Source organism: Mustela nivalis (assembly GCF_964662115.1).
Source record: "Mustela nivalis genome assembly, contig: HAP1_SCAFFOLD_979, whole genome shotgun sequence".
NCBI lineage: Eukaryota > Metazoa > Chordata > Mammalia > Carnivora > Mustelidae > Mustela > Mustela nivalis.
The window spans coordinates 21,729-48,741 of NW_028135685.1; the positions used below are offsets into that span (position 1 = coordinate 21,729).

Sequence of the window (27,013 nt, forward strand, 5' to 3'; positions counted from 1 at the left end):
GCAGCGGAGGCAGCACACACGCGCGCGCACGGAACGCACACACATAAGCGTGTACTCACAATTACGTAACGGAAATATACCAGGGACCAGGACCCAGTGACTCTGCTCAGAAACACACAGCAGACACCGCACCGGAGGAGGGTGGGCGGGACCGGGCCCCCCTGTGCAGCCAGCAGCGCCTGCGCGACCCGCCGGCTCCATCCCCGGGGCCACAGGCTCTGACCCGACAGCCCAGGGCGCCGGCGGCAGGTCACCCAGACCAGCGGCGCCGCTCAAATCGTCACCGGGCCAGGAGATGCCTGGTCGGTGGCTGTTCTCTGCGTCCCCCGGGCGCCCGTTCAGTGTGGGGTTGGTGAGGTCTCTCCAGCAGAGGCTCTCCAGGTCGCTCCGACGTGCTTCTTCAAAGGCTCTGCCGACGCGGCGCTCCCTGGCGGCCCGGTCTTCCTCCCGGCGCCCCGCGCACTCCCTGTCCCGCTTCCAGGCCCTTCCGCGGAAGCCCGGCCCCGTGGACTCTTCCTCGTTCCTGAAGTCTTCTTCCCCCTCCATTTCCTTCTGAATTCAAGCTGTTTCCGCTCCTAGTTCTGTCCATTTCCGTCTTTAGTTTTTGAATTTCTGATCCAAGATGACTTTTCGCAGAAGTCTTCGAATGCGGTCGGGAGTGTCTCGCTGTCTTCACCGGCGTCGAAGTTACCTGTCCGGGGAGGCTGGGAGTCCCCTGGCCGAGCTCCCTGGTCTGCAGTGGACAGGGTCACGTCCTGGTTTCGCTAAGATTCACTCCCTTTGCTTTCGGCCACATCACTCCAAGACCCTTCACAAGGGCATTAGCCCAGCAGGGGGAGACCCCCCCCAACATGAGCTCACCGACCCTCACCACATCCAAAGATTCCGTCCCCAACAACGTCCCAGGCCACGGCGGGGTCAACCTGGTGAGCGCTGGGTGAACACGGGCAGCCCAGCAGCCACCGAGACCTTGTCCCTCTGTGCCGCATTCAAGGCACCACGAGAGGCTGTCCTGGGCCCCCACTTTGTCAGGTGTGTGGGGACCCCGTGCGACTGCCCCAGCCCCGCCACTTCTGCAAGCAGCCGCTTTGCCGGGGTTTCTGACATGTCGGTGTGAAGCCAGGCCCAAGGAGACCCGGCCCGTACCTGTCCTCCACGCTCATCCCGACGAGGGCAACAGCGGCGTCCCCAGCCCGCAAACACAGCCTCGCCCAGCTCCGGCACTGACCGGAGCTCTGACGCCCTCTTGGGAGCAGGGGGTCGCGCCCCGGGCCTGCCCCTGCTAGGGATGGGTGCACCTGTGCTGACTCAGCCAAGCCTCTCGCAAACACCGCACACCACACTCAGGACTGCTTTCATTTTCCTTTATTTTTTTTAAAAAAGCCCCTAAACTCTATGGCTTCCAGGAAGCGTCAGAGAAACCGAAGTGCCGTTTCTGTACACGGTGTAAAGCAAGGCCTAGACGCACACCCGCTGCCAGGCCGGCCCCACCGCTCCAGCCCAAGGGCCAGCACAGGCCCTCCGGGGACCTAGGGGGACGGCTCCCGCCAGGGCTGCCCAGCCCGGACGCGCCCGTGGGGCTGGGACCGGGCTTTAAGGCGCTTGTCTCCTGCCGCTGCACCGGGGCATGGAGCCCGGCCGCGAGGAGCCCGCGAACGCCCGGGCACAGACCTCAGCCCCAGCGCGAGCAGGGGCCGCCCCTGGGGCTCTGGGCCCTGGACTCGGCTCCACGAGCAGCAGCGGCAGGAGACCCTGCGGGGCTGTGCCCGCCCGCCCAGGCTGGGCTGCAGCATGTGGTCGGGGCCTCCCCCACCCCACCTTCCCCTGTGGCGTGGGGAAGCCCAGGGTGGGCTCGCCCCCGCAGCGATGCCCACGGTGCCCCCTCGAGAAAACGGCCTTTGGATCGAGGGAGACAAGCTGAACTTTATGAGACTAACAGGGCGGGCGGCGCGGGCGGCCCACTACTCACTCCGGCGGGCGGCGGCCCCGCCGCTTCTTGTTCCGCTGTCACTGCTCTCGGAGGGAAGGACTAGACATGGGTGTAGGAACGTTTGGCCAAAGTCTCGTGTGAAGGAAGTGAGCCCGCGAGGGGCAGGCGGGCAGCTGGCCAGCCCTGCAGTTTGTGTCCTGGCTGCGGCTGCGCCGCGGGGCCAGACTGCCCCCGGGGGGGGCGGTGGCAGGAGGGGTTGGGGCGCCTCGGCCCCAGGATCACTTGTGACGCTGCACCGCTTTTCTCTTCCTCCTTTTGAAGAAGCAGCAGCACCTGCACAGGGAGGGCAAGGGGACAGGGACATGGGGCATGGGGTGGGAAGGAGGCTGGAGGTGCCCCCGTGCCCGGCTGCTGCCCAGGGCCTTACTTGGTGTCGTCGGCCACCTCCACCTCCGCGGGCGCTGTGATGGGGGCGTTGGAGTGCCCAGCCGTGGGGTCGTCCGCGTTCAGCTCCCCGTTGGTGGAGTTCAACGCCTGGGTGGGGGCGCAGCAGGCGGGTCAGGTGGGCCCTGCCCCACCCCCTCATGTCGGGGTCGTCGGCCCCGCCCCTCACCTGGTTTTTGCTGTGTGGCTGGGCTTTGTCCCGAGGCTGAGGCTGCGAGGGCAGGTCGGAGTGGACCGTGCCGATGGGCGTGGGCTGCAAGGGGTGCGGGGCGCACTGCTGAGGCCGCCCACCACGCGCCCGGGCCCCGCCCCTTGCCCCCGCCCCGCCGCCCGGGGCCCCGCCCGCCGCAGGAACCAGGACTCTGGGCCCACGTACCAGGGGCTTCCCTGCCCAGTCGTACTCGTAGTCGAACACGAAGCCGCTGCGGTCAAAGAGGTCGGTGAAGAGCTTGCGCAGATAGTCGTAGTCCGGCTTCTCGAAGAAGTCCAGGCGCCGCACGTAGCGCAGGTACGTGGCCATCTCCTCTGTGGGGAGCCGGCGGGGGCGCGGGGTCAGCGGGGCGGGGTGCGGTCAGCCGGCCCGGGGCCGCGGGGCGGGGGCGGCCCTCACCTGGGAAGCTCTCGCAGAGCACCTCGATGGGCGTCGCCCGCTTGGTGTCCCCGATCTTCTGGTAGCGCTCCTTGAGCGTGTCGGCCTGCGGGGACAGCGGTCAGCCGAGCCCGCGCCGCCGGCTCCCGCCCCCGCCCCCACCCCCGTGCCCACCTTGAGCCCCTGCCAGGGCAGGCTGCCGCGCAGGAAGTACATGAACATGTGACCCAGCGCCTCCAGGTCGTCGCGGCGGCTCTGCTCTGCGGGGGGAGAGCAGGTCAGCGCGGCCCGCGCGCCCCCCCGCCCAGCCCGCGCGCCGCTCACCCTTGCCCAGGTGCGTGTTGATGCTCATGTAGCGCGCCGTGCCCGTGAGGCTCTTGTGCTCCCGGTACGGGATGTGCTTCTTGGTCTCCGGGTCGATGTACTCCTTGGCCAGGCCGAAGTCGATGATGTGGATGGCGTGCTGCCGCTTGCTGCCCGGCCGGCCCACCAGGAAGTTCTCCGGCTTCACGTCGCGGTAGATGAGGCTCTTGGTGTGCACGTACTCCATGCGCGTGATCTGGGGCGGGGGTGGGGGGCGGTGAGGGCCCCCCGCCGGCCGGCCGGAGCCCCGAGCCCTGCTCCGCCCGCCCAGGCGCCCCCAGCCCGCACCAGCTGGACGGCGATCATGAGCACAGTCTTGAGCGTGAACGTGCGGTCGCACAGGTCGAACAGGTCCTCTAGGCTCGGCCCGAGCAGCTCCAGCACCATGGCGTTGTACTTCCCACACGGACCGAAGTAGTAGACCTGAGGGACGCCCTCTGCAGCGGGCAACACAGACTCCTGTGGGGCCTGCGGGGCACCCTGGGCACCGCCCCGCACTGCGCGCGCCCGGCTCCGGCCGTACCTGCGGCGTTGAGCTGCTTGTAGAAGCGGTACTCCAGGTGCAGCTGGGGCGCCCGCGACTTGATGGGCTCCTGGGAAGGGCAGGTGGACATATGGCCAGGTGACCCCCACCACCCACGGTGTGCAACACCGCCACCCAGGACACCCACTGGGCCAGTCTGAGCTCAGGTGACACCCCCCTCTCTGCGTGCCCACCACCCCCCCCAGACTGAGCCCGGACCAGGCGACGACACAAAAGTCCCAGACTCACCAGTTTAATAGCCACGTACTCATTTGTGTAGAGATTCTTCCCTGCAGGAGAGACGAGCGTCAGAGCCGCAGCGCCCCGGCAGGGGGCCCAGCGGACCCAGGGGCCTCCGGGGGCCACCTCCGATTCCCCGGCAGACCCCCTTGAGCTTGGCCACGTCCTGGGAAGGAAAAGAACGCCTACCCGGCCCCCTGCCCCGCCGCCCCCCCATCCTCCAGGTCCCCCCCGCAGGCGGCCCTCTCCTCCCGCCACCAACCAGGCCCGCCCACTCAAGCAGGCCGCTCCCAACTCCTCTCTAGGGACTCCTTCCTGCCAGCACACCAGCTCGCTCCAATCTCTCCCATCTAAAAAGACAAAGAGAGAAAACGTAGACCCATGGTGACCCCAAGGCCCCTCTTCAGCTCCCACGGCAGCAAAGCAGGAGAGAGCAGCGTTCCCCTCGGCCGGTGCCATCTGACTGCCGCAGCCCCTCGGGGCTCCCGAGAACACCCCCACCCCTTCCCCTCTGACAGCGGCTCGGCCTCTCCCCAGGACCAGCCCCAGCGCAGGCCACGCCCCCGCCGGCCCGTCTCCTTCCGGCCGTCCCGCCAGCAGACCCCAGCCCTGTGGAGCACAGCCCCCTGGCAAGAAGCCACGTGGAGAGGCCTATCCAGGTCCTGTCTTGCAGGGGACTCACCGAAGGGGCCCCAGCCCGGCCACCGGCGTGGGGAGCTCCCTCGCGGTGCAGAAAGGAATGAGGCCCCAGGTTCCAGCAAGACCCTGCCCGCAGCGGCTCTGGCTGCCTTCCCAGCACACCTGGGGCTAGGGTCTGTGTGCCTCGCAGGTTCGAAAGAGCCTGGGGGAAGTGGTCTTCCCGAGCCCATCACTGACCCGCAGGACCTCCAGAAGCCCATACAGAAAGAGCCCACACACCCGACCCCAGAGACCTGCTAACATGTGAGTTCCAGAACCAGCCGCAGCCCAGGTTTCACCTGCTAGAAACCCCAGCTGGGGCTCCTGGAGAGCCGGCCTAGCCCAGCAGCTCCGGGCTTCTGCCAAGGCGTCCCGCACCCTGTGGCTCCGAGGTCGGGTGAGCTGCGGCACCACGGAGGGCTGCCCGGTGCTCGGCCCCACTCCCCAGCCCCTCCGGGAGCCACTGTGCCGCGGGGAGCCGGGCTGCCCTCTCCCACAGAGCAGCTCCTCCCGGCACGACCCTGGCCTATGCCCTCGCACCGGCCTCACGGGACCCGGAAGGCCACGAACACGGCCCCACACGCTATACCTGCTCCTCCGGGAGGCCGCGCGTCTGTCCCGCTGTCCCGGAGGAGGATCCGCTGTGGGGAGAGGCCCCAGCTTACTGCCCCCATCATGGTGTCACCCGCACCACGCTGTCCCTGTGAACCAGCTCCCAGGCTGTTGCGGGGGCTCCCCGGCCCACCAGCCCCTCCCCCAGGTCCCCGCCCCATCCCAGGCGTGCTCGCGTGGTCTGTGGCACCAGCGGCCTCCGCGATCCTAGGGCCCTGTTCCCAGGGGCGGTTCGAGAGTCCACAGGTCCACTTCCCTGACACGCTGCGCAGGCCCTCAGGAGAACCCGAGGAGGGGACACCGGACCCCCCAACCGCCAGCCGTCACGTGTGAGGTGACTTCTCACGGGGGTCTGCAGCTGTCACTGGGAGCGCGTGACAGCCTGTCCGAGTCACTCTGCGGCCCCGGCCGGCTTCGGCGCGCGGACAACCGGCAGCATGTTTCTGTTTTTCTTCTCCAGCTGTTGCCCAAAGAGAACAGCTCACTTCTGATGGCGCCTCGAGAGACCACGTGGCCGCCACGGGCCTGTGCCCGCGCCGTGCAGGGGCGCCCAGCCCGCTCTCTCCATGCTTTCCCGTCTTCGCCGTGGTGGGCCATGGTCAGGAAGGGGTGGACTGCAAGACCCCGTGTCCTCGCAGACCCTGTTCACACCGCAGACGACCAAGAGGCTTATCGAACGCTCTCTTGAAGCCCCGCTTCCTTGTTTTTGATGAAAACTAGCTTTTGCCTCTTATGTTCTTTCTTCAACGTTTTACGAGAAGTCTCAATATAAACGGAAGCGCCACGCGGGGAAGACCCACACCCTCAGGCCCCAGGTGACCTCAGTGAACCTGCTCCTTACCCCACTGACCGGCCGTGCACCTGTCACCAGATCATCTCCTTTATTTACTTATTTTTAAGATTTTATTTATTTGAGCGAGAGTGAGCACAAGCAGGGAAGCAGCAGAGGCAGGGGAGAAACGGGCTCCCCGCGGAGCAGAGCCCGCTGCGGGGCTCGATCCCAGGACCCTGGGATCATGGCCTGAGCCGGAGGCAGAGGCTTCATCAACAGAGCCCCCGGGCACCGCACCTTCCTTCCTTCTAGTACGAGCAGAGCCCTGCGAAGCAGCCGCAGCAGCACCCGCGGTGCCTGTTTTCACTGGAGGCATTTCCCGGGGATGCACGCACCCGCCGGGCCCACGCGATGCGCTCAGGCAGACATGGGGTGCCGCCGGCTCCACACGGACGCAGCAGCCCGCCTGAGGCAGCGACCAAGGGGCACCACTGTGCCCGACCCCCTTCCCGGCTCCAGCCGTGTTTCTCCGAGGACGCCGGTGGGCTCCCAGGGCGCTCTCCCACGCACCGCAGGGCTGGGTACCACGCCGAGCAGCCCGGCCCGGTCCGCTGCTTGTGCTGCAAACGTGGCGTGCGACTCACGTGGCGCCTTCACTCGTGGCCGCTAAGGCCGAGTGCCTTCTGCGCCCCATGGCGACTCTCTCCACGCCTGCCGTTTCTAATGTGGTGTCTCCCCGCCCTCCCAGCAGAACGGGGTTCCGGCTCATGGCTCCGGGTCAGGACTCGCACGCCCTGCCGGCGAGCTGGCTGGGCACCCCTCTCCTGCCCGTCTGGACTCCCGGCGTCTTTTTACACGTGTGCGACACCGGGACTCTGTCACACAGTGCTTGGCAGCACCACCTGTCTGTAGCCTGTCTGTCCACGCTCCTAACCGGCTTCCTTGTGAAAACACGGGTCTTTCCAAAGACTTCAAAGACAGAGCGAGCAGGCAAGCGCCCGAGTGGGGAGAGGGGCAGGAGAGTCCCCAGTGGCCGCCCGCGGAGCGCAGAGCCGGACGCGGGGCTCGATGCCACAGCCCAGAGATCATGACCCAAGCCGAGACCCAGAGTCAGACACTCAACCAACAGGGCCAGCCAGGCGCCCCTCACAGCAGGAGTCTTTAACTCTGAGGGTTCTGACCCTTTACAGTAACTGATCACTGGGTCTTGCTGAAGAAACTGGCGTCTGACCGCCTGCGTGAGCCCTGGGACAGCCAAAGTCCTTGAAGGCCAGAGTGAGTGGAAGGTGAGCGTGTGCCCACGTGCCCACTTGTGTCTCAAGTGGGGAGTCGCACACAGCTGGAGGCGGTCAGGGCCTTGGCCTCAGAGGGCCTCACCAATGTCAGCGGAGTCACTGGTGCTCCCGAGGGCGGCGAGCAGAAGGAAGATCCGTGGGGGCCACAGGAGGCTCAGCGGCCGCTGTCCGGGTGCAGAGGTCCCCTGAGCTCCCCCGACCCCTGGCTAAGAAGCCAGGACGCCCTCGCCACGGGTGACTCCAGCCCGAGTGAGGTCTGCTCTCAGCCGAGTGCCCGCCCCCAATGATGTCAAGATGAGCCTCCACGGCAAAGTGTCACACAGATGCCCAGCGCGGCGGAGAAGGCAGTGCCGGGGTGTGCGGGACGCGGCGAGCGAGGCGGGGACTAGGAAAGCGGAGCCAGAGGTGCTGGGTGCTCAGTGTTGAACAGTCACGAGGACGCGTGAGGCTCAAAGGACGAGACGCGGGACACGAACACGCAGATGGGAAACTCCGAGGGGGAAACGGGGCGTCCAGAGAAGTGAGAAACGCCGAGCGTGGAAGGAAACATTCACCCCCCGCGGCTCCGACAACAGGCCAGACGCGGCGGAGGGAAGGAGGGTGAACGGACAGATGAGCAAGACCGAATGGGACGGACGCAAAGGGGGGCCCCGGGCCCTGGGAACACCCGCCGCCAGCGTGAGCACCTCGTGCGCCGCCGGGTCGGGGGACGCAAAAGGCCGGAAGGCGAAGGCAGGAAGGAGCCGGCGAGAGGACCGGAGCGGCTCCGATGTAGCGGACAGGAGTCACACAGGTCTGCAAAGCGCACTCAGTCCCACGGACAGACACAAAGAAACCTGCCCTAAACCACGCAGAATCGCGGTCTGAAACCAGAGGCAAAGAGAAAACCTCCGAGTTGCCCGGAAAAAGGACGCACGACGGACAGGAGGGCAGGGGTCATCGGGAAGTGCACACGGAGACCAGCCGGCGCCCCCGAGCGCGCTCCAAGCAGAGAGGCCGGACAAGCCTGAGCTCGGACAGGGCCGTGGGACTCCCGGGCCCTCGGACGCTGCCCACGGGAGTTTAGAAATGTCGCCGTGCCTGCGGGGGCCAGTCTGGCACTTTCTCGTCCGCAACCCAGTGCTTTAACAAAACATCTGCACACGACTTGGGGAGGGCGCACGGAGCGCGTGCACCATAGCGGCGGGAATCTGTGTGCAGCTGCTCGTCCCCGCGTGGGAAGACGGACAGGGACAACGGGGCGTGGCCACAAAGACCGACAACCAGCTAGCTACACACGCAGCAGCAGGGACACGCAAGACCATGTGGGCAGAAAACACCAAGCCCCTCAATTTGGAAAAGGCTCGAAGTCCAAACCTGCGGCACCCCACAGCCCCGACGTGCACACCCGGACTGTGAGGCTGCCGACCCCAACACCCCAAAAGATAGGCCTGTGTAGCCCCTAGGCTGCAGGCCAGCACTGGGCCCGGTCTGTGTGAGCACGGGTGTGCACACACGCACACGCTAACAGGGCAGCGGGACGGGGACAGGGTGGCTCCGTCTGGGGTCGGCCGCGGAACAGACCGCAGGCTGTCGGGAGGGCCGGACGCCGCTGCCCTCTGCTCTCTGCCGCAAGCTCGGCGGCCTGGGTGCCCGAGTGGCTCACGCACCGGCCGTTCGAGCCCAGCACCAGCCCCGCCTGCCCCCTCAACCAGCACCCAGAGATCGGACCCCAGCCCCGACAGTCTGCTCGTTCACAAACCCCGAGCCCTGGGCTTCCTAGAGCCACAGACAAGCAGTGAGACTCCACGGCCCAAGCCCAGTGCTGATGCGAGCAGCTGCGCTGTGCCTCTGGCTCCGGACGGCCCCCCAGCCTCCCAGGGCCGCTGGCTGGGGGAGGGCTCGGGCTCTGCTGGCGGCTCCAGGGCTCAGCCCAGGGCTCAGCAAGAGCTGAGCACACATCTCACCGGCTAATGCCCCTGTCCCCGCCAGCTAGAAACTTCCACGTGGGCACACAGCTCCCCGACTGACAGAAACACAGGTCAGGTCGAGGCTAGGGCTCCATGCGTCCGGCAAAACCTCCCCCTTGGGGAGCAAATCTCACACTTACCTGCATTCCCAGGCCCAACCATCTGTAGCCCCGTCGGGCAGCCTCCCCCTCCCTGTGCCCCAGAACGTAACAAGGGGCTCACCTAGCCGGAGTTCCCCGAAGTTGCCACAGCCTATCTTCTTCCCGACCCGGAAGTTGGGTCCCACCATCAGGACCCCTGAGCTGGTCCCCGAGCTCCGGACGCCGTGGCTGGTCCGGCCGCCGGCCTTGGACATCCTCCGACCCTCCTCCGACTCCCCTTTCCCGCCTTTCTTGTCAAAATCCATAAGTTTGTGGTACCCTGGCCTCTCCACGGTGACTCTGCTGCCGTGCAAATCCCGGGTCCGGGCAGACCTGAGGCTGCGGCCGGCTCTTCGGGGCTAGTACACCATGGTGGCCCGGCGGGCTCCCTGCTAGTGAGACGCGGGCGCTTGCCAGGGCCCGGACGTGGCGCTCATCTCGGTGGCCTCGGGGTCGCATGCAGGGGGAGGACACATTCTGTTGACAGGTCCCGCCGCCTCAAATCTCGTAGCTCCCAGCTGGTAGAGAAACAAAGACAGGGGTTAGGAGGCCACAGGTGTCCACGACACAGTCCCAGACTGGCGAGGGGACCCACGGGTAGCGCCACGAGAGGCTTGGGCAGTGAACCCGCACGCTGGAAAGACTTCTAAAGGTGAGAGTGCGACCCACGACTTTCTGGGAGACAGGAGTACAGTGACTCACGCCCCTGTGAATGCCACAGGTCAGGTGGTGGGGGGTGGGCTCTGTTGAGGGACCCCAGCCCCATGACTCGAGGGCAGAGCCCCTGGCAGAGAAGGTGGCCAGTCACATGACTGAGGCCTCAGAACCCCAAAGCCAGCTATGGAGCCCCAAGCCTGGGTGCAGAGAGACCAAGGCTGATAGACCCTTACCACGGACCTCGGATGCCTCGGGGCCGTCCCACCGAACCCCCTGCACCCCACCCTGAGCTGTGCAGGTGGGCCTAACCACGCAGAACTGTGGCCTGTGGTCAGGCGGGGCTGGAGGAAACCTTGACCCTGGCAAGGCTTCACTCGGTCCGCAGCTGCCAAAGCCGGCACAGGCTGTGTGCGCCACTGGAGTGGGCCCAGCCTCGGCCGGAGGGACTACATGGGAGCCATGGAGGGCTGAGGAGGAGGGTGGGTACCGAGCAGCGCCCAGGATACAGGGAGGAAGGGGCCGGCCACCCAAGCTGGCTGTGGCAAGGGGCAGGTACCCACAGAAACAACCCCGGCCAGCGGCCTACAGCCCCGTGTCCCCAAGGCCCTCCCAGACCTGCGCCCACCCAGCAGACTCAGCCAGACCCGGCCTCTCTCTCCAACCCTGCCAACCGCTCACACCAAAGCCAAAGATCTCCTCAAAGAGAAAGCACCAACTCCGCCAGCCAAAGCGGCCCCCTCTCAAGTCAGGGTGGGGCGCCCGGGCGCCTCCGGGGGCTGATGGAGTGTGACCGAGGACACTGGGTTTCAGCCCAGGTCGCGATCCCAGGGTCGTGACCGAGGCCCCTGCGGGCGCCTGCCCTGGGGGCGGAGCCTGCTTGACGTGCTCTCCCCCACCCCGCCCTCCCCTCCCTCCCTCCCTGGCCTCTCTGCGCTGCGGCCTCCGGGCGCTACCCAGCTCACACCCATCCACGTCCAGTACTCAAGGCCTGCCACACCCGCCTGGAATGTCCACGCGCGGCTGATGGGACCAGGTGACGGAAACAAGGCAACGGGACACGGTGGGCTCACCGTGGAGGGAGGCAGCCGGCGTTTTTAACAGAGTGGGCAGGGGCTGGCAGGCAGGACACGGAGAGAACAGGCTGCTTCCCCGGCGCCAGCGCTGCTGCCAGCTCTCCCGGGCAGGGGCACCGGCGGCACAGATGCTGCTGCCTCTCCCTCGGGGGGGCCCCAGCACCCCTGCTCCGCGATGGCCCAGGGCTGTGGCGCGCACACACCCCCTTCCGGGCTCGCACACAAGCGTGCACACCCACATCACCCAGAAAGGCGAGCTGCCCTGGGAGCCTGGGCGGGGCCTGCTCGGGTCCCCTGCCCCCGTGGGAAGGAGCTCAGGCCGGTGGGGGGTGGGGAAGGCCCAGGGAAGGCCCCGCCCGCTCTGGGAACCCTCCCTCCAGCAGGCCCTGGAGGCCAGAACCAGCGGGGTGTGCTGGGCCCCCCAGTCAGCAACAGGGCCCAACACGAAGAAGGGGGCGTGCGGGGGTCCCCCGCCTCCCTGCTCCGTCAGTGGTGTCTCACATACCCCTGGGCAGAGCCTAGAACATGCAAGGGACGTGGGGTCTTGGGGACAGTGGCTGGGCTCCCCCAGGAGAGAACACAGCCATGTGAGACTAGCAGAGCCAAGCCGCTCCGTCGTGGGTGCCTGGAGACCCCGCAGGGGCCCCCCGAGTGCACCCCGGCTCCGCCTGCAGGTGACCCCACAGACACCGTCGCCCCAACTCTGCTATGAACACTGCCCTCGCGCCTGTGCCCCAGCGTCCACAGGAGCCACACTGTGGCAAGAACCCGGATGTCCCCCGACAGACGAGCGGGTGCACACGAATATCGCGTCATCGGGAAGTGTGCAAGGACGTGGACACAACTAGAGCCGGTTACGCGGAGCGAACTCGGCCAGACGAAGACGCCTGTCACGGGCATCACGGATACGAGCGTCCGAGAAACAGGACGGCGGCACAGGGGCACCAGGAGAAAATGAAACCAAGATAACACCAGACGCGGAGACAAACCGGAAGAAACTCTTACCCTCAGAAAACAAACAGAGCTGCTGGCGGGGAGGGGGTTGGGGGGCGATGGGGCACCCGGGGGACGGGCATCGGGGAGGGCAGGTGCTGCGGGGGGCGCCGTGAACTGCGCAGGACGGGAAGTCGCACGTCCTACGTCTGAAGCCAGTAATACATTAGCTGTTAATAAAAAATACTTATTTCCTATAAAAACAACAACAAAGCCCCCGATGGGCTCTGTCCTCCGCCTGAGCCAGACCCTGTCCCAGGCACGCCGTGGGGGCGCGGGAACCGCACGAGACGAGCAGGACAGCACCTCCCTCCCCATGAGAGCAGACGGCACCGCCCGTCTCTCGGACCTTGCTCTGCTGTCACCCGGATCACGGATATGACCCACACCCCATACTGGTCACCCTTGAAAAGCGCACAGTTGGGGCCGCCTGTGGGGCTCAGTGGGTTAAAGCCTCTGCCTTCGGCTCAGGTCATGATCTCAGGGTCCTGGGATCGAGCCCCGCATTGGGCTCTCAGCTTCGCGGGGAGGCTGCTTCCTTCCCCACCTCCGCCTGCTTCTCTGCTTATGATCTCTGACTGTCAAATAAATAAAATCTTAAAAATTTTTTTAAAAAAATCTAAAAAATAAAAAGAATAAGAAAGCACACAGTTCAGTGGTCTTTAATACAGTTACCCAACCTTTACCATGATCTCATCCCAGAACCTTCCGTCTCCCCAAAAAGCAACCCCAACCCCATCAGTCATCACCCCCGAGCCCCCTTCCCGTCCATGGAGGAGCCTGGTCTGGGCGTGACACACGCGTGGACTCACACCCCGTGGGGCCTTCTGTGTCCGGCTCCCTCCCCGAGCGTCGTGGGAGCGCGTCCGTGCCAGGGGCCGCGGGGCACGCGCGTCTGTCTCTGGGCGTTGAGAGGGGCGTCTCGGCGGACACGTGCGGCCGGGGTCCTGGGGGCGCCGCGGCCGGCCCCGACGAACATCGCACCGAAGCCGTCGGAGCAGCAGCCGCCCGCGTCCCGGCAGCCCCTAGCGCTCCTCCGGCTCAGCCCGCCCCGCCGGCACGGCGGCAGCGCCTCGGTCCCCGTTTGCCCGCACGCCCGCTCCTTTCTAGACACGGCCTCCTCCGCCGACCGAGACAGAGGCGGCCAGACCGGCTTCCCCGAGAGTGGCTGCGGCGGAACGTCGTCGTGAAAAGGGAGCGGAGGGGGCATGGCCTGGTCTGGAGCGGCCTGGAGGGCCGGACGGAGCAGAACCCGGCAGGACGCGGCCACCCGCCGGGGCAGGACTTCTGTAACAAACGCCTGTTCTCTGGTACAAAGTGAAGGGCAGAACGCCACAGCCACAGCCGCCTGGCGGCCGCACACCCCCCCATGGGCCCCTCACGCTCCCGGCGCCCGCCCTGCTCCCCCGGAGCCTCCTGGGGTCTGCACCCATGGGGCGCCCCAGCCCACCTACTGCCCTGCGAATGCTCAGACTCTCCTTCCCTCAGAGCGCCACCAGGCACAGGCCACCAGGCACAGGCCACCTGCGCACACGCAGGCACAGGCAGGCACAGACTCGAACACAGAGGCCCCGAGTCCTGCAGACGTAAGAGCTGCGGGAGTTTTCAAGATCGTGAGGGACACGGACCATTCTCGCATCTCACGACGGCCGCTCTCCTGACGAGGGGTGAGCTCCAGGGGTGAAGGGGCCCCGGGGCCCCCCGCAGAGGCAGCACGCTGGAAGCCAGCAGGGGGACCACCTGAGAGCCATCAGCTGGGGGTGGGGGGGAGGTCCCGAACACAGGCTCCACACAGACGGAGCCAGGACCACCGGAAAGACAGACACCTGCTCTCTGTCCTGGGGCCTGGCACGGAGCCCCTCAAACCCGGGGCACTTCCCGAGGGACCAGTGGGTCTTCAGAGGCACCAGCAGTCGCCGGGCAGGTTAGCGGGAAGACCTTGGGAGCGGAGCTGGGAGGCCGGGCAGGCAGGGGAGGCTGGGCCAGGCTCCGCGGTGCCCTCTGCAGGCAGGGACACCTGGCTCTGGATGCCACTCCCTGTGGACCTACTGGGACGGCTCTGCCCCAGGCACGCGGGAGGAGCTCCTCTGTGGGCCACACACCTCAGGACCTCAGCCCCCGCTCCTCCTGGGAGGCCCCCGGCCATCCCTAGCAGCCCCCACCCCAGATGGGCATCTCCCCCGGCCTTGTGACCCAGGCGCAAACCCTCTGGGCCTGCAGAGCTGCCCTCCGGAGACCAGAGCGCCAGGGAGACCCCTGTGCCTGGGGGTGGTTCTTAGGGTCCCCTCCAAGAGACCCATGTGCTCACCCCAGCCGCTGCCTGTGACGGTGGGGCCTGGGGTCTCGCAGCACGCCCCTCCCCAGACACCTCTTGCTGCTGCTATGAAGAAACCTGACCATGGGGCGCCGTGCTGGGGGCTTGGGGACACCGTCCACGCCCCTCACTCTCTCACCTAACCCTCTGCGGGGAGGGGTCCACCAGCTGGCCCACTCAGCCACAGGCTCCTCTGTGTGAGCCTCCCCAGCGGCCCCTGGCGGCCTCCCCAGCCAGAAGAGCCTCCAGTGGCTCCGGCAGATGGTGCAGACCGGGCGCCTGGGCGCGGATCGGGAAGGATGTGCGTGCGTGCTGCCCCACAGAGGCCCCGGCACTGTGCCAGCGGCCCGCACCTGTAGCTCTCCCAAGCCCCACGCTGGCCCCAGCTGGTCGGCGGCTGCCCCCCTCGCGGTACAGCAGGCACCGTGGTGGCAGGTGAGAAGCCCTTCAGTCTGACCCCTTCCCGGGAAAGCTCTGAGGATACCAGGCCCTCCTCACCCCCACGGAACAGGGCCACCTCCCCGCAACTCAGCAGGCGGCACGGACCTGCCAACGTTCTAGAAGGCAGCCAAACTCAGTGTGCCCTAGCAGGCCACCCCACCCAGCACGGGCCACAGAGGGGCATTCTGGGTCATGCCTTGGTCCACTCTGAAAGCCAGATGGGAACCACAGGGGACCAGCAAGAGCGAGTCACCTGCCAGCCCAGGGAAGCAAGGAGAGGAGTAGCACAGAGGCCTCACGCGGCCAGGACCGGGCAGGTGGCAGCCTGGCATGCCGGGGTCCAGCCGGGTAACCCGCCATCCAAGGGCACGGGAGTGTCTGCCGTCAGCCCCAGCCCTGCCCAGGCCTAGGTGCCGCCGCTAAGAGTAACCCTGTCGGGGGAAGGGGCTCCCGACCCTCCCTCAGGCCTACGATAAACCCAGTCTCTGCTCAACCAACAGGGCCTCCAATTCCTGACACAGGGCAGTTCCCCCGGGGCCCCCCGACCCAGGAAAGGCCTCAGCCTGCCCCCACCAAGAGGACCACAGACCGCGTGCCCAGGCGGCCCCCGTGTCCCCACCAAGCAGGCCTCGTGGAGACCTTTCTGGGGCAGGGCTGTGCTCCTCTGTGAGCACCCACCTCAGGTGAGTTACCTGCCGTGGTATTTTGGGGGTCCTCCATCTTGTCAGGGCCAGGGGCCAGCTCCCCTGGTGGAGGCCCCAAGAACCCCCTTCTCTGACCATGTCCACTTAGTGATGTCACAGTCCCTGGCTGACATCACCAGCGCAGCCCCATCCCAGAGCCGGGGCAAGTCTGGGAGCAGGTGTGCGCAGACAGCCTACCTCCTGAGATGTGGGGCCCTCTGAGGCTGCCCTGGGCCTGGGGCCCAGCCCACAAGCACCCACATCCGTGGGATCCAGGCTGCGCCCCACCCCAGCATCTCTGGACACGCACGTCCCTCCTGAGCCGGACCCACCCTTGTCTCACGGGGCCTTGAGAACGGGGAGGCCAGGCACCCCCCCAGGACCCCCTGTGCCACATCCCGGTGTCCACACAGCACTCCCAAGGGTGATCTGGACCCCGGACACGTGACCGACCTCGTGGTCGCAGCCCAGAAGTCCCAACTCACTTGCAAGGTTGTGTTATGACAGAGAAGTAAGTGCCCCAGGGTGGCAGGCCCCCCGCGACAAGGCCAGCGCAGTGTGTTCCGGGGAACAGGTCATGCGCTGCGTGTCCCAGAGGAAGGACTGCAGGTGACCAGCGAGGACACGTTCGGGGACAAGCGTTCTCAGTGGGTGCCACACACAAGCCACTGCTCAGCGAGCAGGAGCGGAGACCTCAGGCCCCGGTGCGCGTCCGCTCAGTGGCCACGAAGACACCCGGAGGCCGCGCTGCAAGGAGACGGCGTGGAGTCCTGGGGGTCGGACAGGGGCACTGCCGCAGCCACAGGCGGCAGCCACCAGAGTGTGCTCTCCAGCGGCTCGGGCACAGCCGACGCGGACCGCTGTGCAGACGTGGCCGGGTCTGGGCCCGAGAGCCCCGGGATTCACAGTGCCTGCCTTGCGACCTTCCGACAGACCGGGGCTTTCACACAATGAACCAGATCACACAAGAGAGGCGAGGCTCCGATGACAAGCCCCACAGCCGAGCCCACGCGGGGGCACCAAGCGGAGACTCGTAAGAGGTCGACCCCGAGACCTGGGCACCAGGGTCCCCGGCAGGCAGCAGGAGGACGCCCAGGATCTGCTTCGAAACGTCGCCTCCAAAAAGCCTGGCAGGACACCGATCCCTGGGGGAGCTGCTGGGGCCGTGGGGCCCCGCGCCCCGTCCAGGGCGTCTGAGAACAGCGGAGCCGGAGCCGAAGGGAAGCGGGAGGGCTCCAGGCCGGTGAGCGGGGCGCACTCCAGTCCTGCGACGGGGGACGGCGGGGACGTCCACAGGGCCTCCCCGGCCATGGGGGCTCCGAGGGGTGGGCTGGGCTGGGCCCTGCTGCTCAGGCAGCCTGCACCACGCCCCACACGTGGCCCACGGGGGGACCTCTGTCCAGCCCGGAAGTCACCAGTCACGTTCACAGAAGAGGAACGAGGTGGGTGCCAGGGGCCCAGTGGACGCCCGGGGCTGCCACACGCCAGCGCTCGCCTCTCCTCCGACCGTTCCCAGCCACCCGGGAGAGCCCTCGTCCGTAACTTTTCATAGAGCTAACCCCCTATCGCGGGGCAGGCGACCCCACCACACGCGACAGACCCCAGGGACCCCCATCCCGGCAGGCCCAGGGCGACCAAGACACTTGCTGCAGCCGTCCCTGGTGTGGGCACTTGTGTCCCTGGAGAGGCATGTCTGAAGCCCCAGCAATGTGACCCTCTGGCACATTAGGGTAGGCTGTCTCCTTAGACAAGTGTCCTCACGAAGAGAGGACAAAGATATCCAGGAAGGGCAGGCGCAGGCGCAGCCAAGGAACAGCAAGGACAGCCAGCAAGACCAGAATCCGGCAGGGGCAGGCAGGACCGTCCTGAGGCCTGCAGGGCGGGTGCGGCCTCCCCACACCTGGACCCCAGACCTCTGGGCTCCAGAACAGTGTGCAGCCCCGCTGGGGGACACCGCGAGTGGCCACAGGCAGGAGCTGCGTGGGCAGCCAGGACCCAATGGGACGAACGCAGCCTGGGGACGTCCTGCAGGACCCCCGGCCAGCCCTCCTGCGACCTCCCAGGGCACCACACGAGGAACAGTGGACTCAGGGTCCCGGCCCGAGGGACAACGGAAATCCCGTGGGGTCGGGACGGGGTCCGGGGACAGAGCGAGGATCTCAGCTGAAGGAGGGGCCAGGCCCGCCCGTCGCTGCGCGGCCGTGCAGCGTGAGCGGAGGGCCCGCGCGCAGGGCCCCGGGAGCTCTGTCCTGTGCGGGAACTCCGCTCACAGCTGCTGCGGATCGAGTCCCGCGTCGGGCTCCCTGCTCGGTGGGGAGCCTGCTTCTCCCTCTGCCTCTGCCTGGCCCCTGCTTATACACTGTCCCGCTCGCTCTCCCTCCAACAACTGAACCACCAAAACCAGGACACTGACTCATGAGGCCCACGAGCCACTCCGAGGCTCTGTGTGCACCTGCTCAGAGGAGCGTGGATGAGGGAGTCCACGGCCACGGGACAGCTGGGTGCCCCCACACAGCTGCTGCAGGAACCCCCGGGTTCTAGAAGGTATGGGGCAGACGCAAGGAGGCAGAGATGGCCCCGTGAGGGTCAGACCCTAACCCAGGAAGCAGCAACGACGCGAGAAGCCAGGATGCAGACAGTGACCACGGAGTCGGTGAAGACGGGGAGACCGGGGCCTCACCCACAGCGAGTGCAGAACACGGCAGCGGCCGCCGAGGAAAACCGCCAGCGGCTCCTCAGAGTTACTCACGGAGCCGTCAAGGGACCCAGCGACCTGCTCCTCGGGGTCCACCACAGAGAATGGACAACATGCGTCCACACAAAACCTGTGTGCCGTGCTCACAGCAGCCGAAAGGCAGACACAACCCCCACCTCAGTGTCCACCCACGGACAAACAGACATGCGTCCCCCGCCCATGGGCACGGCCTCGGCCCCCAGCAGGAGCGAGCACCCCCCCAAGCCCTGGGGACGGACTCTGAGCCCACGACACCCGGGGAGGGAACCAGACACAGGAGGCCCCACGGGGTGTGAGTCCACACGTGTGACGTGTCCAGACCAGGCTCCTCCACGGACGGGAAGGGGGCTTGCGGGGGTCGGGGCTGGGGAGGGGGTGACGGCCGACAGGATGGGGTGACGGGACATTCTGGAATGACAGGGAGGTGATGGTCCCCCAGAACTACGAATGTATTAAAAACCACCAAAGTGCACATTTCAGTGAATTTTTTATGGTTCTGTAAATTACATCTCAACTCAAAACAGAAAAGCACAGCGCGTGGCATCTCAATAAAGCTGTTTAAAAAGCCACAGGGCGCCTGGGGGCTCAGTGAGTGAAGACTCCGGGCTTGGGCCGGGGGTCGTGATCTCAGGGTCACGGGGCTGCGCCCCAGGTCGGGCTCCGCGCTCAGCACGGAGTCTGCCGGGGCTCTCTCCCCGTCGGCGCGCCCCACGCGTGTAGGCGCACGTGCGTCCTCTCAAATAAGTCCTGAGAAAGCACTGAAAATAAACACGAACCAACAGGCAGAGTGAGGGGGTGGGAGGGACGGGCGCCGACGGAAGGCGCACCTGCGAGCCCGCCGGGCGCCGAGGCCGCACCCCTGCCCCTGCGAGAGCAGCCGCAGGCGCTTCCGCGGAGCCGAGGGCCCGGGCCCACAGGAAGTCAACGCGGCAGAAACGGCCGGCCCGGGGGAGAGGGAGGCCGACGGGCTGACTCCCCCAGCGCGAGCGCTCAGCGACCCCAACCTGCGCGCGTCAACCCCTGGGGGGCCCCGGGCGAGGATGCCCCCTGCCACAGCCAGCCAGGACAGCCCCAGTCCACGTGGCCCGGGGAGCCTGAGCTCACAGAACACCCCAGCGCTCACCAAGGCCGGTCAGGGCAACGCTGCGGCCCCCACGCTCCCGCGCACCCCACTCTCCCGCGCACATGCAGGGCTCTTGCACCTCCAGGCTCACAGGAGCCCACACCGAAGGCCCTCGGGAGGCGGCCAGCACCCTCCCGCCCTGTCCCCACCACCAGAGACCCAGGCGGCAGTGGGGACCAGTTAGAGACCGGGAGCAAGCCGGAGCTACCCAGCCCCTGCCTCTGGCCACACACGTGGCAGCGCCTCCCCCCGACACTGGAACAGCGCCCAGCGCCCAGGAGGCCCCTCAGAACACACACGCAGCCCTGCTCACGACCCGGGATCCCAGCGCTCCCCAAGGGGCTGAGGCCAGCATCCGTGTGGGCTGGGAGCTGCCACTGCACCCTGAAGGTCCCACTGCGCACCCCGCAGACCCACCAGCCACCCACCCCACCCCGCAACAGCCCGGCACCGGCAGCCAGAACAGCAGATAAAAACACTAGGAGCTCCATTAACAAGGGACCTCGGTCAGCAACACGGAAGCGGGTGCGAGGACGTCCCCAGAGGACACGGGACACGCTCCCACGAAGTAGCTCTGTTTGTCCAAAGCTCAAGTCCTCGGGCCCAGCAGAGCGGACCGACTGCGTACTGGGCCTCAAATGTTTTCTGGTCAATTCTGTGCTACTTCTTTTTTTTTTTTTTTTTTATAAAGATTTTATTTATTTATTTGACAGACAGAGATCACAAGCAGGCAGAGAGGCAGGCAGAGAGAGAGGAGGAAGCAGGTTCCCCGCTGATCAGAGAGCCCGATGTGAGGCTTGATCCCAGGACCCTGAGATCATGACCTGAGCCGAAGGCAGCGGCTTAACCCACTGAGCCACCCAGGCGCCCCTTCTGTGCTACTTCTTAAAATCAAATATTTCCAATGAAAATTTAGCTCCCAGGGGCACCTGGGTGCCTCAGTGGGTTAAGCCTCTGCCTTCAGCTCATGATCCCAGGGTCCTGGGATCAAGCCCCGCACCGGGCTCTCTGCTGAGCGGGGAGCCTGCTTCCTCCTCTCTCTCCCTGCCTGCCTCTGCCTACTTCTGATCTCTGCCAAATAAATAAATAAAACCTTAAAAAAAAAAAAAGAAAACTCAGCTCCCCGAGAGCGATGGGCCACAAGTGTCAGACACACCAGCAGGAAGGAACTGACCGGCTGGGTCAACAAGGCTTCCCGCACAGGCGCCGGGGCTCAGCGGGTTCGGCCTCTGCCTCCGGCTCAGGCCAGGGTCTCAGGGTCCTGGGACTGAGCTCTGCACCGCGTGCTCTGTTCAGCGGGGAGCCTGCTCCCCCCCACTTGTGACCTCTGTTTCACCAAATAAAGTGAATTCCACTTGTTGCTTTTGTGCCAGGGCCGCCACCACGTGGCCCGAGTCCGCTCTCCACCTGAGATCTGGAGCACCTGTGCCTCCCTCCCAAAAGCCGAGGACCACCGAGACCACCTCGACGGGGACGCTGAGGCCCAGGGGGTGAGCGGGCCCTGGAGAGCCTGGGCGAGGGCCACGAGGCGCACTGGGAGCCTCGGGGCTGGGCCCCTGTGCCTCCGCCTTCCGCTCTCCCCAGCCGCCCAGCCCCTCCCGCCGGGCTGCAGAGGAGCTCCGCCAGCAGCTGAAGCCGGACTCCCGGCGCCAGGTGCAGCTCTGGACGTGGTCCCCATGGAGCCACCAGCCCGAAGCTCCAGGCCGCATCCCTGATGGCTCCTGGGGGACCAGCCCCAGAGCCCTCTCCCAGCTTTCGTCCTCAGACGTCCAGCTCCAGGACACAATGGAGGGCTGCACCGCACAGGCCCTGGGACCCACGGCCACAAGCCTCACGCTCGGGGAGGCCACTCTCAGCTCGGCTCCCAGCAGCGGCTCCCGGGCAAGGCTCTCACCGGGGACATCCTGCCCCCAGGAACCGTGGGCGACACCTGGGGACGTCCGCTCCGTCATGACTGGAGGGCTCCTGGCACCAACTGGGTGGGGCCAGGGAAGCTGTTCAGCCCCCACAGCACCCAGGAAGCCCCCCAGGGAGTGTATCAACCCCGGTTTCATGGCGCGGCGACAGAACATGTCCTCAGCAGATTTCCAACAGGCCCGTCAGTGCAGCCTAAGCAAAAAGAAGGCAGCCCCCAAGCAGGGGCCCAGTGAGCTCCCGCCAGCCTCCCCGCAGGTGTCAAAAGCAGAGAGGCAGGACGGAAGGCACGGCTGGGGCAGGGAGGTGCGCTCAGAGCCCCAGGGCTCATTGCCCAGGCTGATCAGCCCTCCTGGCCCCACGCTCGCATGCGGAGCTGCTTAGGGGGGTGGACTGGGGATTCGTGGGACACACAGCTTCCTGCACAGGAAAGACATCGGTCTCCGGTAAAGACATCGGTCTCCGGTCACAGCCCCAGAATTACACCCAAGACCATTCCTAGAAGCAGCGAGAGAGCCCTCAGGTGTCCTGTGTCCCAATGAACCACACCCACCTCTCCCGGAAGCCCTCAGCCTTCCCGAAGTCTCCATCTAATCTAATCTAATCTAATCTAATCCCTGAGACACACAAGTGAACCTGGGGAGACTGAAGTGTCCCAGGCCCTCTGCTGCAAAGCCTCAAGAGGTACCACCTCACCGTGGGGTGCTGTCCAGAGCCTCCAAGGCCACAGGTCTGCAGAAGGGCTCTGCTGGGCCCACTCTCCCAAGGCTCACTCCACGCCCACCAGCCGGATCCTGGGACCACAGCAAGCAGAGACTGAGGACAGGCACAGCCACGGGGCAGGCACTGCTCTCAGCCCCGTATCTGCAGGGGAGACAGGTACCTGCTCTCTGACACGGGGGCTTGGTCTCCAGACCCAAAAGCAGATGAGGTGTCCCTCACTTAGAGAGCGGAGACTACTGGATAGCTGGCGTCTCCCTTTACACACAATCTTCCTAGGACTCTAATATCACACACCAATGAGAAACCAGTGACAACGCAGTATGTCCCTTTCCGCCTCTTCAACAGGGACCGCCCACCCAGGGCCGCCTTGGATCATCCCAGGACCCGGCCTGGAGCTACCCAGGTCCTGGCAGGAGGGTCTGAGCAGCGTGAGAAACACAGGCACCTTGCCCACCTGCCAAGAGAGCTGCTCAGGACTTGGGGGGTGGGGGCTGCTGACGGGAGCCTCAGCAGACAGAACCCGAGGTCGACTCTGCACCCCAGGTCTGGTGCATCAGTTGATCCGACGCACGCCAAGAGCAGCTTAAGGAACAAAACTTCTGTCACGACGCTTAACCGTGGATGCTACCGAGCTCCCGGAAGAGAAAGGACCCGTCGCGGGGTGGGGGGCTCCCAGAAATGGGCCTCCAGCTGCCCTGAGGGTGAGCAGACCATGCGGGAGGCCGTCCAAGGGAGGGGACCGCAGACGGGGCCTGGACAGGGCCGGTGCGACAGCAGGGCCCAGAACCACAGCCCGCTCCTGTGAGCAGGAGAACTGGGGGTTTCAGCACAAGGACTTACCCCCCTGGGAGAGTGCCTCTGACCCTGTGAGTGGACCCCCACACCACAAGGGCACTGTGTGGAAGACGGGACGAGAGGGAGACACCAAGGCAGGCCAGCACCACGGGATGGTGAGGACAAACAATAGCCCCCAGCCAGCAGGAGCCCCAGGAACTCCCAGCACACCCACTCCTGCCCGGGCCAGTCCTGCCTGGCACCGTGAGCACCGAGGGGCACAGGTATGCGCGCTGGCCTCATCAGGGCCCAGGCCTCCATACCCAGCAGGTCACTCAGGACTCTGCTTCCTCGACTGCACAACAGGGACTCAGGAGGCTGCCCAGCATGGCCCCCCAAAAGGGAAGGGGGCAGACTCGAAGCCACGCAAGGTGGGGGCCTTCCAGACCCACCAGACCTTGGCTTGGTTCTCTCTTTCCCTAAGGGCCCACTGACTGCACCACGCGGAAAGACTTGACCCGTGGGAACATTCCCGAGCAATCGCCAGCTCTCCCCAGTGCGCCCTGCGGCCCAGTGCGAACCAGCAAGGCAGCGATGCTGGCCGCCACCCCAACCAGCACGCCCCGGCTCGTGCCTACAGGCGCCTGTCTCCCCAACAGAGCCGACCATGTTGACCTGCCGATGTCACCAGAGGCCTGAAGGCTGGTGGCCCCCAGCCCCCCACCTCTCCTGCTCCCCCCAGCCTTCTGCCCACCAATGGACCGAGGGCCTTGATGGACTTCACCTGCTCCTAGGAGACAGGGCCCACCTGGAAAGAACCTGCCAAGACAGAGATCGGCCCCACCCCAACCAGGACGAGGGACCCTGCTGCTTTTGAGGTGGCCTGGGGCAGCTCTAAGGGGGCTGAGGAGAAGGGGGAACTCCACAAAGTCAACTATGGAACAAGCGGTTACTGGGCATCCCAGGGGAAAGGCCACCACAGGACAGGGGGCCCCGCAGGCCTGTCCCGGTAAATCCCCATGGACACGAGTGACCCCGTGGGTGTCTGGAATGCCTACTGGCGGCACGCTGGCTTCCCCCGAGCTGGGATGAACAGATAGGGAGGCTTTCAACTTCGGGGAAAAAAACCCCTCACCTACTTCCTCTCGCAACCCAGAGGTAATGACTGTGTAATTAAAAAGAGGAGAAAAATCAGCTGGAACCAGAACCAGCAGTTCAGAGAAGCCTGTCTTCACAGGGGCTCTGTCATCAGAGCGGGGACACACCCAGAGCCACGTAACGAGCCACTCATCCCCAGTCCCCTCGAGAAACGAGAAGGCGTCCACATCAGACGCGAAACCCGTTTACGCAAGGTCCAAGCGCCGGCTAGACAGAAAGACCTGTGCCCCACGGCCCCCGCAGAGCCCCTGGGGTTCTGTCCACCCCCGGGCCAGGCATGTCCAGTCCACTCCTTTCAGACCTCCCTCCCCACCCACACCACACAGGTCGCACCTCCACTGGCCCAGCCGGCCCCGGACCGCGGCCCCCCGGCACTCAAGCACTCCCCGTTTCTGGTTCCGAGGCCAGGCCACAGAGCCCCCCAGAGGGTGAAGAGAACACCTGGGGGTGCCACAGCCCAGCCCCACCCACCAGCCTGCCCATCTGCCTGCAGGGCTCCCTTCTTGGGGCACAACTTGGAGGAGACACAAGCAAACAGAAAACGAACTACCAGCGAAGCCGCAAACTTCCCCCTTTCGAACCTGCCGGCCTGGCTCCCAGCCTGTCTTGTCAAGGGCCCACCTGCCCCAGGGACCAGACCAAGGCCCCGCGGACCTTACCCCCACACTGGAGCCTTTGTGTTCCCACTCGTCTCTCACACCCACGAGCCGCAGCCTGTGGGGCTGGAGACGCCAGCGGAGCCGGTCAGGTCCTGCAGGCGAGGACCGAGGCCCCACGCTGCGGAGGGCCGCCCTGCAGCGCCCCCGAGTCTGAGCAGTGACCAGAGCGCCCGGGGTAGGCGAGCCGGAGCCCTCCGAGGCACGGCCCACAAACACTACCGCCCAGAGGCCAAGAGCCCCCAGGCCCCCCCAGGAGAACAGCCCCAGCAACCCCCCCCAAAGCATCCCTGAGAAAGTTGGGGCGGGGGGGGGGGGCGGGCAGGGAGGAGATGGCGCGGCCACCGCCCCCGGCGCACAGACCGCGCACCCCCTCCCAGATCCAAAGTGTTTCCGGAAAACAAAACCGGGGGCGCGGGCGGAAAGGGGAGGGCACAGCCACACCGAGGCGGCCGCTCCTAAGCAGGGCCCCGCAACAGGTCACCGCGGACGAGACCCCCTGCCGCGGGCCCCGTCCCGCCGGCCCCGCTGTCCCCTCGGGGCCTTCCAGCCCACAAAGCCAGGGACGGCTGGGCCGGGGCAGGGGTCCAGGGTCGAAGGGGGGACGTGCGGGGTCACGGGCAGGGGGCAAGGGGCCCGCGCACCCTTGCCCCCTGCCCCCTGGGCCGCGAGAGGCGCAGTGGAGCGCGGGGTCTCAAGCCGGGACCCGGACGACCGCCGAGCCTGCACGGGGGCGGGGGCAGCGCGGCCGGGAGCCAGGCGTCGGGGAGGCCCGGAGCGCCGCCGCCAAGGCGTCGGCGGGAGCGCGAGGCCGCAGGGCCCGAGCCGGGGAAGGGGCCGTCCGGCGGGAGCGCGAGGAGCGGGGCGGCGGGGCCGTAATGCGGGGTCTGGGGGCGGGGGCCCAGGTGCGGGGCCGGCGGGCGGGGGTCCGCGGCCGGGCGCGTGGCCGTGGCAGCGGCGAGGGCGCGCGTCCTTACCTCGGGGACTCCGCCGTGGCCGTGGCCGTGGCCCCCGGCCGGCCGGGCAGCGACCCGGGCTCCCTCAGCAGCGCGGCGCGGACCCCCGCTCCGGGCCCCGCTCGCGCTGCGGCTCCGGCTCCAGCGCCCGCTCGGGCCCCCGCTCCCGCTCCCGCACCGCCGCCGCCGCCGCCGCCGGCCTCCGCATGTTGGCGCGGGCCGTCCCCGCGGCGCGGGCGCCCGGCTCGCCCCGGTCTCGCAGCGTCGCCCGCGGCCCGCGCTGACGCCCCGGCGTGGGGGGAGGGCCCGCCCGCACTGCGCAGCCGCCGTCGGGCCCGGGCGCGCGGCGCCTCAGCGCGGGGCGGGGCTTGGCGGCCGCCGGCGCCGCCGCACGACGGCCGCCGCGCTTTGCGGCCGCTCGGGGACGGGCAGACAGCGGCCCGCGGGGTGCTCCTGGAGGCGCGCGCCCCGCAGGGCTGGGTGGGGCGGGGCGGGGTCGTGTGAGGCGCGCGCGCGCACGTGTGAGGAAGGAGCTGGGCCGCGTCCACACTCCGGGCTCGGGGAGGGGGGGGGGAGCGGGACTCCCGCCGTTCGCCCGGGCCCGCCCGCCGTTGCCATGGCGACGCGTGGCGGCCGCCCGCCGCGCTTCTGTGACGTCACGGTCTCGCCACCTGACGTCACGGCGGGGCGGTGCCGCGGGGCGGGGCTTCGGGCGATGGCGGCAGCGGGGCGGGGCTTGCAGGGCTAGCGGGAGCCCTCGGAGAGGCGGCCGGGCGGGCGGGCCGGGGGGCGGGGCTTGGGCCGCTCCCCCTCCCCCCGCCCCCAGCAGGCTCCCCTGCAGGGTGGAGCGCTGACCTCCCGGGAGTCCGCCGGCGTGCTCGGGGGGGCTACGGGGACCGCGCGGGGCACAGTGACCCAGAGCTCAGCCCTGCGGGAGGACGACGGCATCGGAGCTCGGGCCGTTGTCCGGCCGCGGTGGCCAGGCGGGAGGCCGAGGAGGGGGTCCACGGCGGACCGGCGCTGCAGGGCCGGGGCGGAGGCGGCGGCCGGCCTCGCGGGGCCCGCGGAGCCGGCCGTGGTGACCGAGCACGTGCGCCGCCGTTAACCGCCGCAGTCCTCGCCGGCTCAGGCCAGAGACCCTGCGGAGCCCGTCCGTAGACCTCGCTGCACCCTACACGACCCGCGGGCCGCCCTCCCCAGTGGCCGTCGAGACGCCGGGCAGTGCTGTCCCCGCTGGGGAGACCGTGCTGAGCGCCCGTCCGCTGTCGGCCCAGTGTCC

General features: G+C 67.1%; 1 protein-coding gene across 5 annotated transcripts; it reads right to left on the bottom strand.

Moving 5' to 3' along the window:
- Positions 1-1,350: 1,350 nt before the first annotated feature.
- CSNK1G2 (casein kinase 1 gamma 2) lies at positions 1,351-25,964 on the bottom strand. 5 transcript variants are annotated; one of them, XM_082750349.1, is made up of 12 exons: positions 25,756-25,964; positions 9,618-10,053; positions 4,099-4,439; positions 3,850-3,919; positions 3,615-3,763; positions 3,288-3,522; positions 3,138-3,223; positions 2,985-3,069; positions 2,751-2,899; positions 2,544-2,627; positions 2,358-2,464; positions 1,351-2,263 (listed from the first exon to the last, which is right to left on the bottom strand). In XM_082750349.1, exons 2-12 carry the CDS (start codon positions 9,799-9,801, stop codon positions 2,209-2,211), a joined length of 1,545 nt encoding a protein of 514 aa, XP_082606475.1. In that variant the 5' UTR covers positions 9,802-10,053; positions 25,756-25,964; the 3' UTR covers positions 1,351-2,208. The 5 variants fall into 5 exon arrangements, with proteins under 5 accessions (XP_082606475.1, XP_082606478.1, XP_082606479.1 ...); XM_082750352.1 differs by having other exon boundaries at positions 4,099-4,139; positions 25,756-25,926; XM_082750353.1 differs by lacking the exon at positions 25,756-25,964 and adding an exon at positions 24,782-25,187 and having other exon boundaries at positions 4,099-4,139.
- Between the last annotated feature and the right edge of the window lie 1,049 nt (positions 25,965-27,013).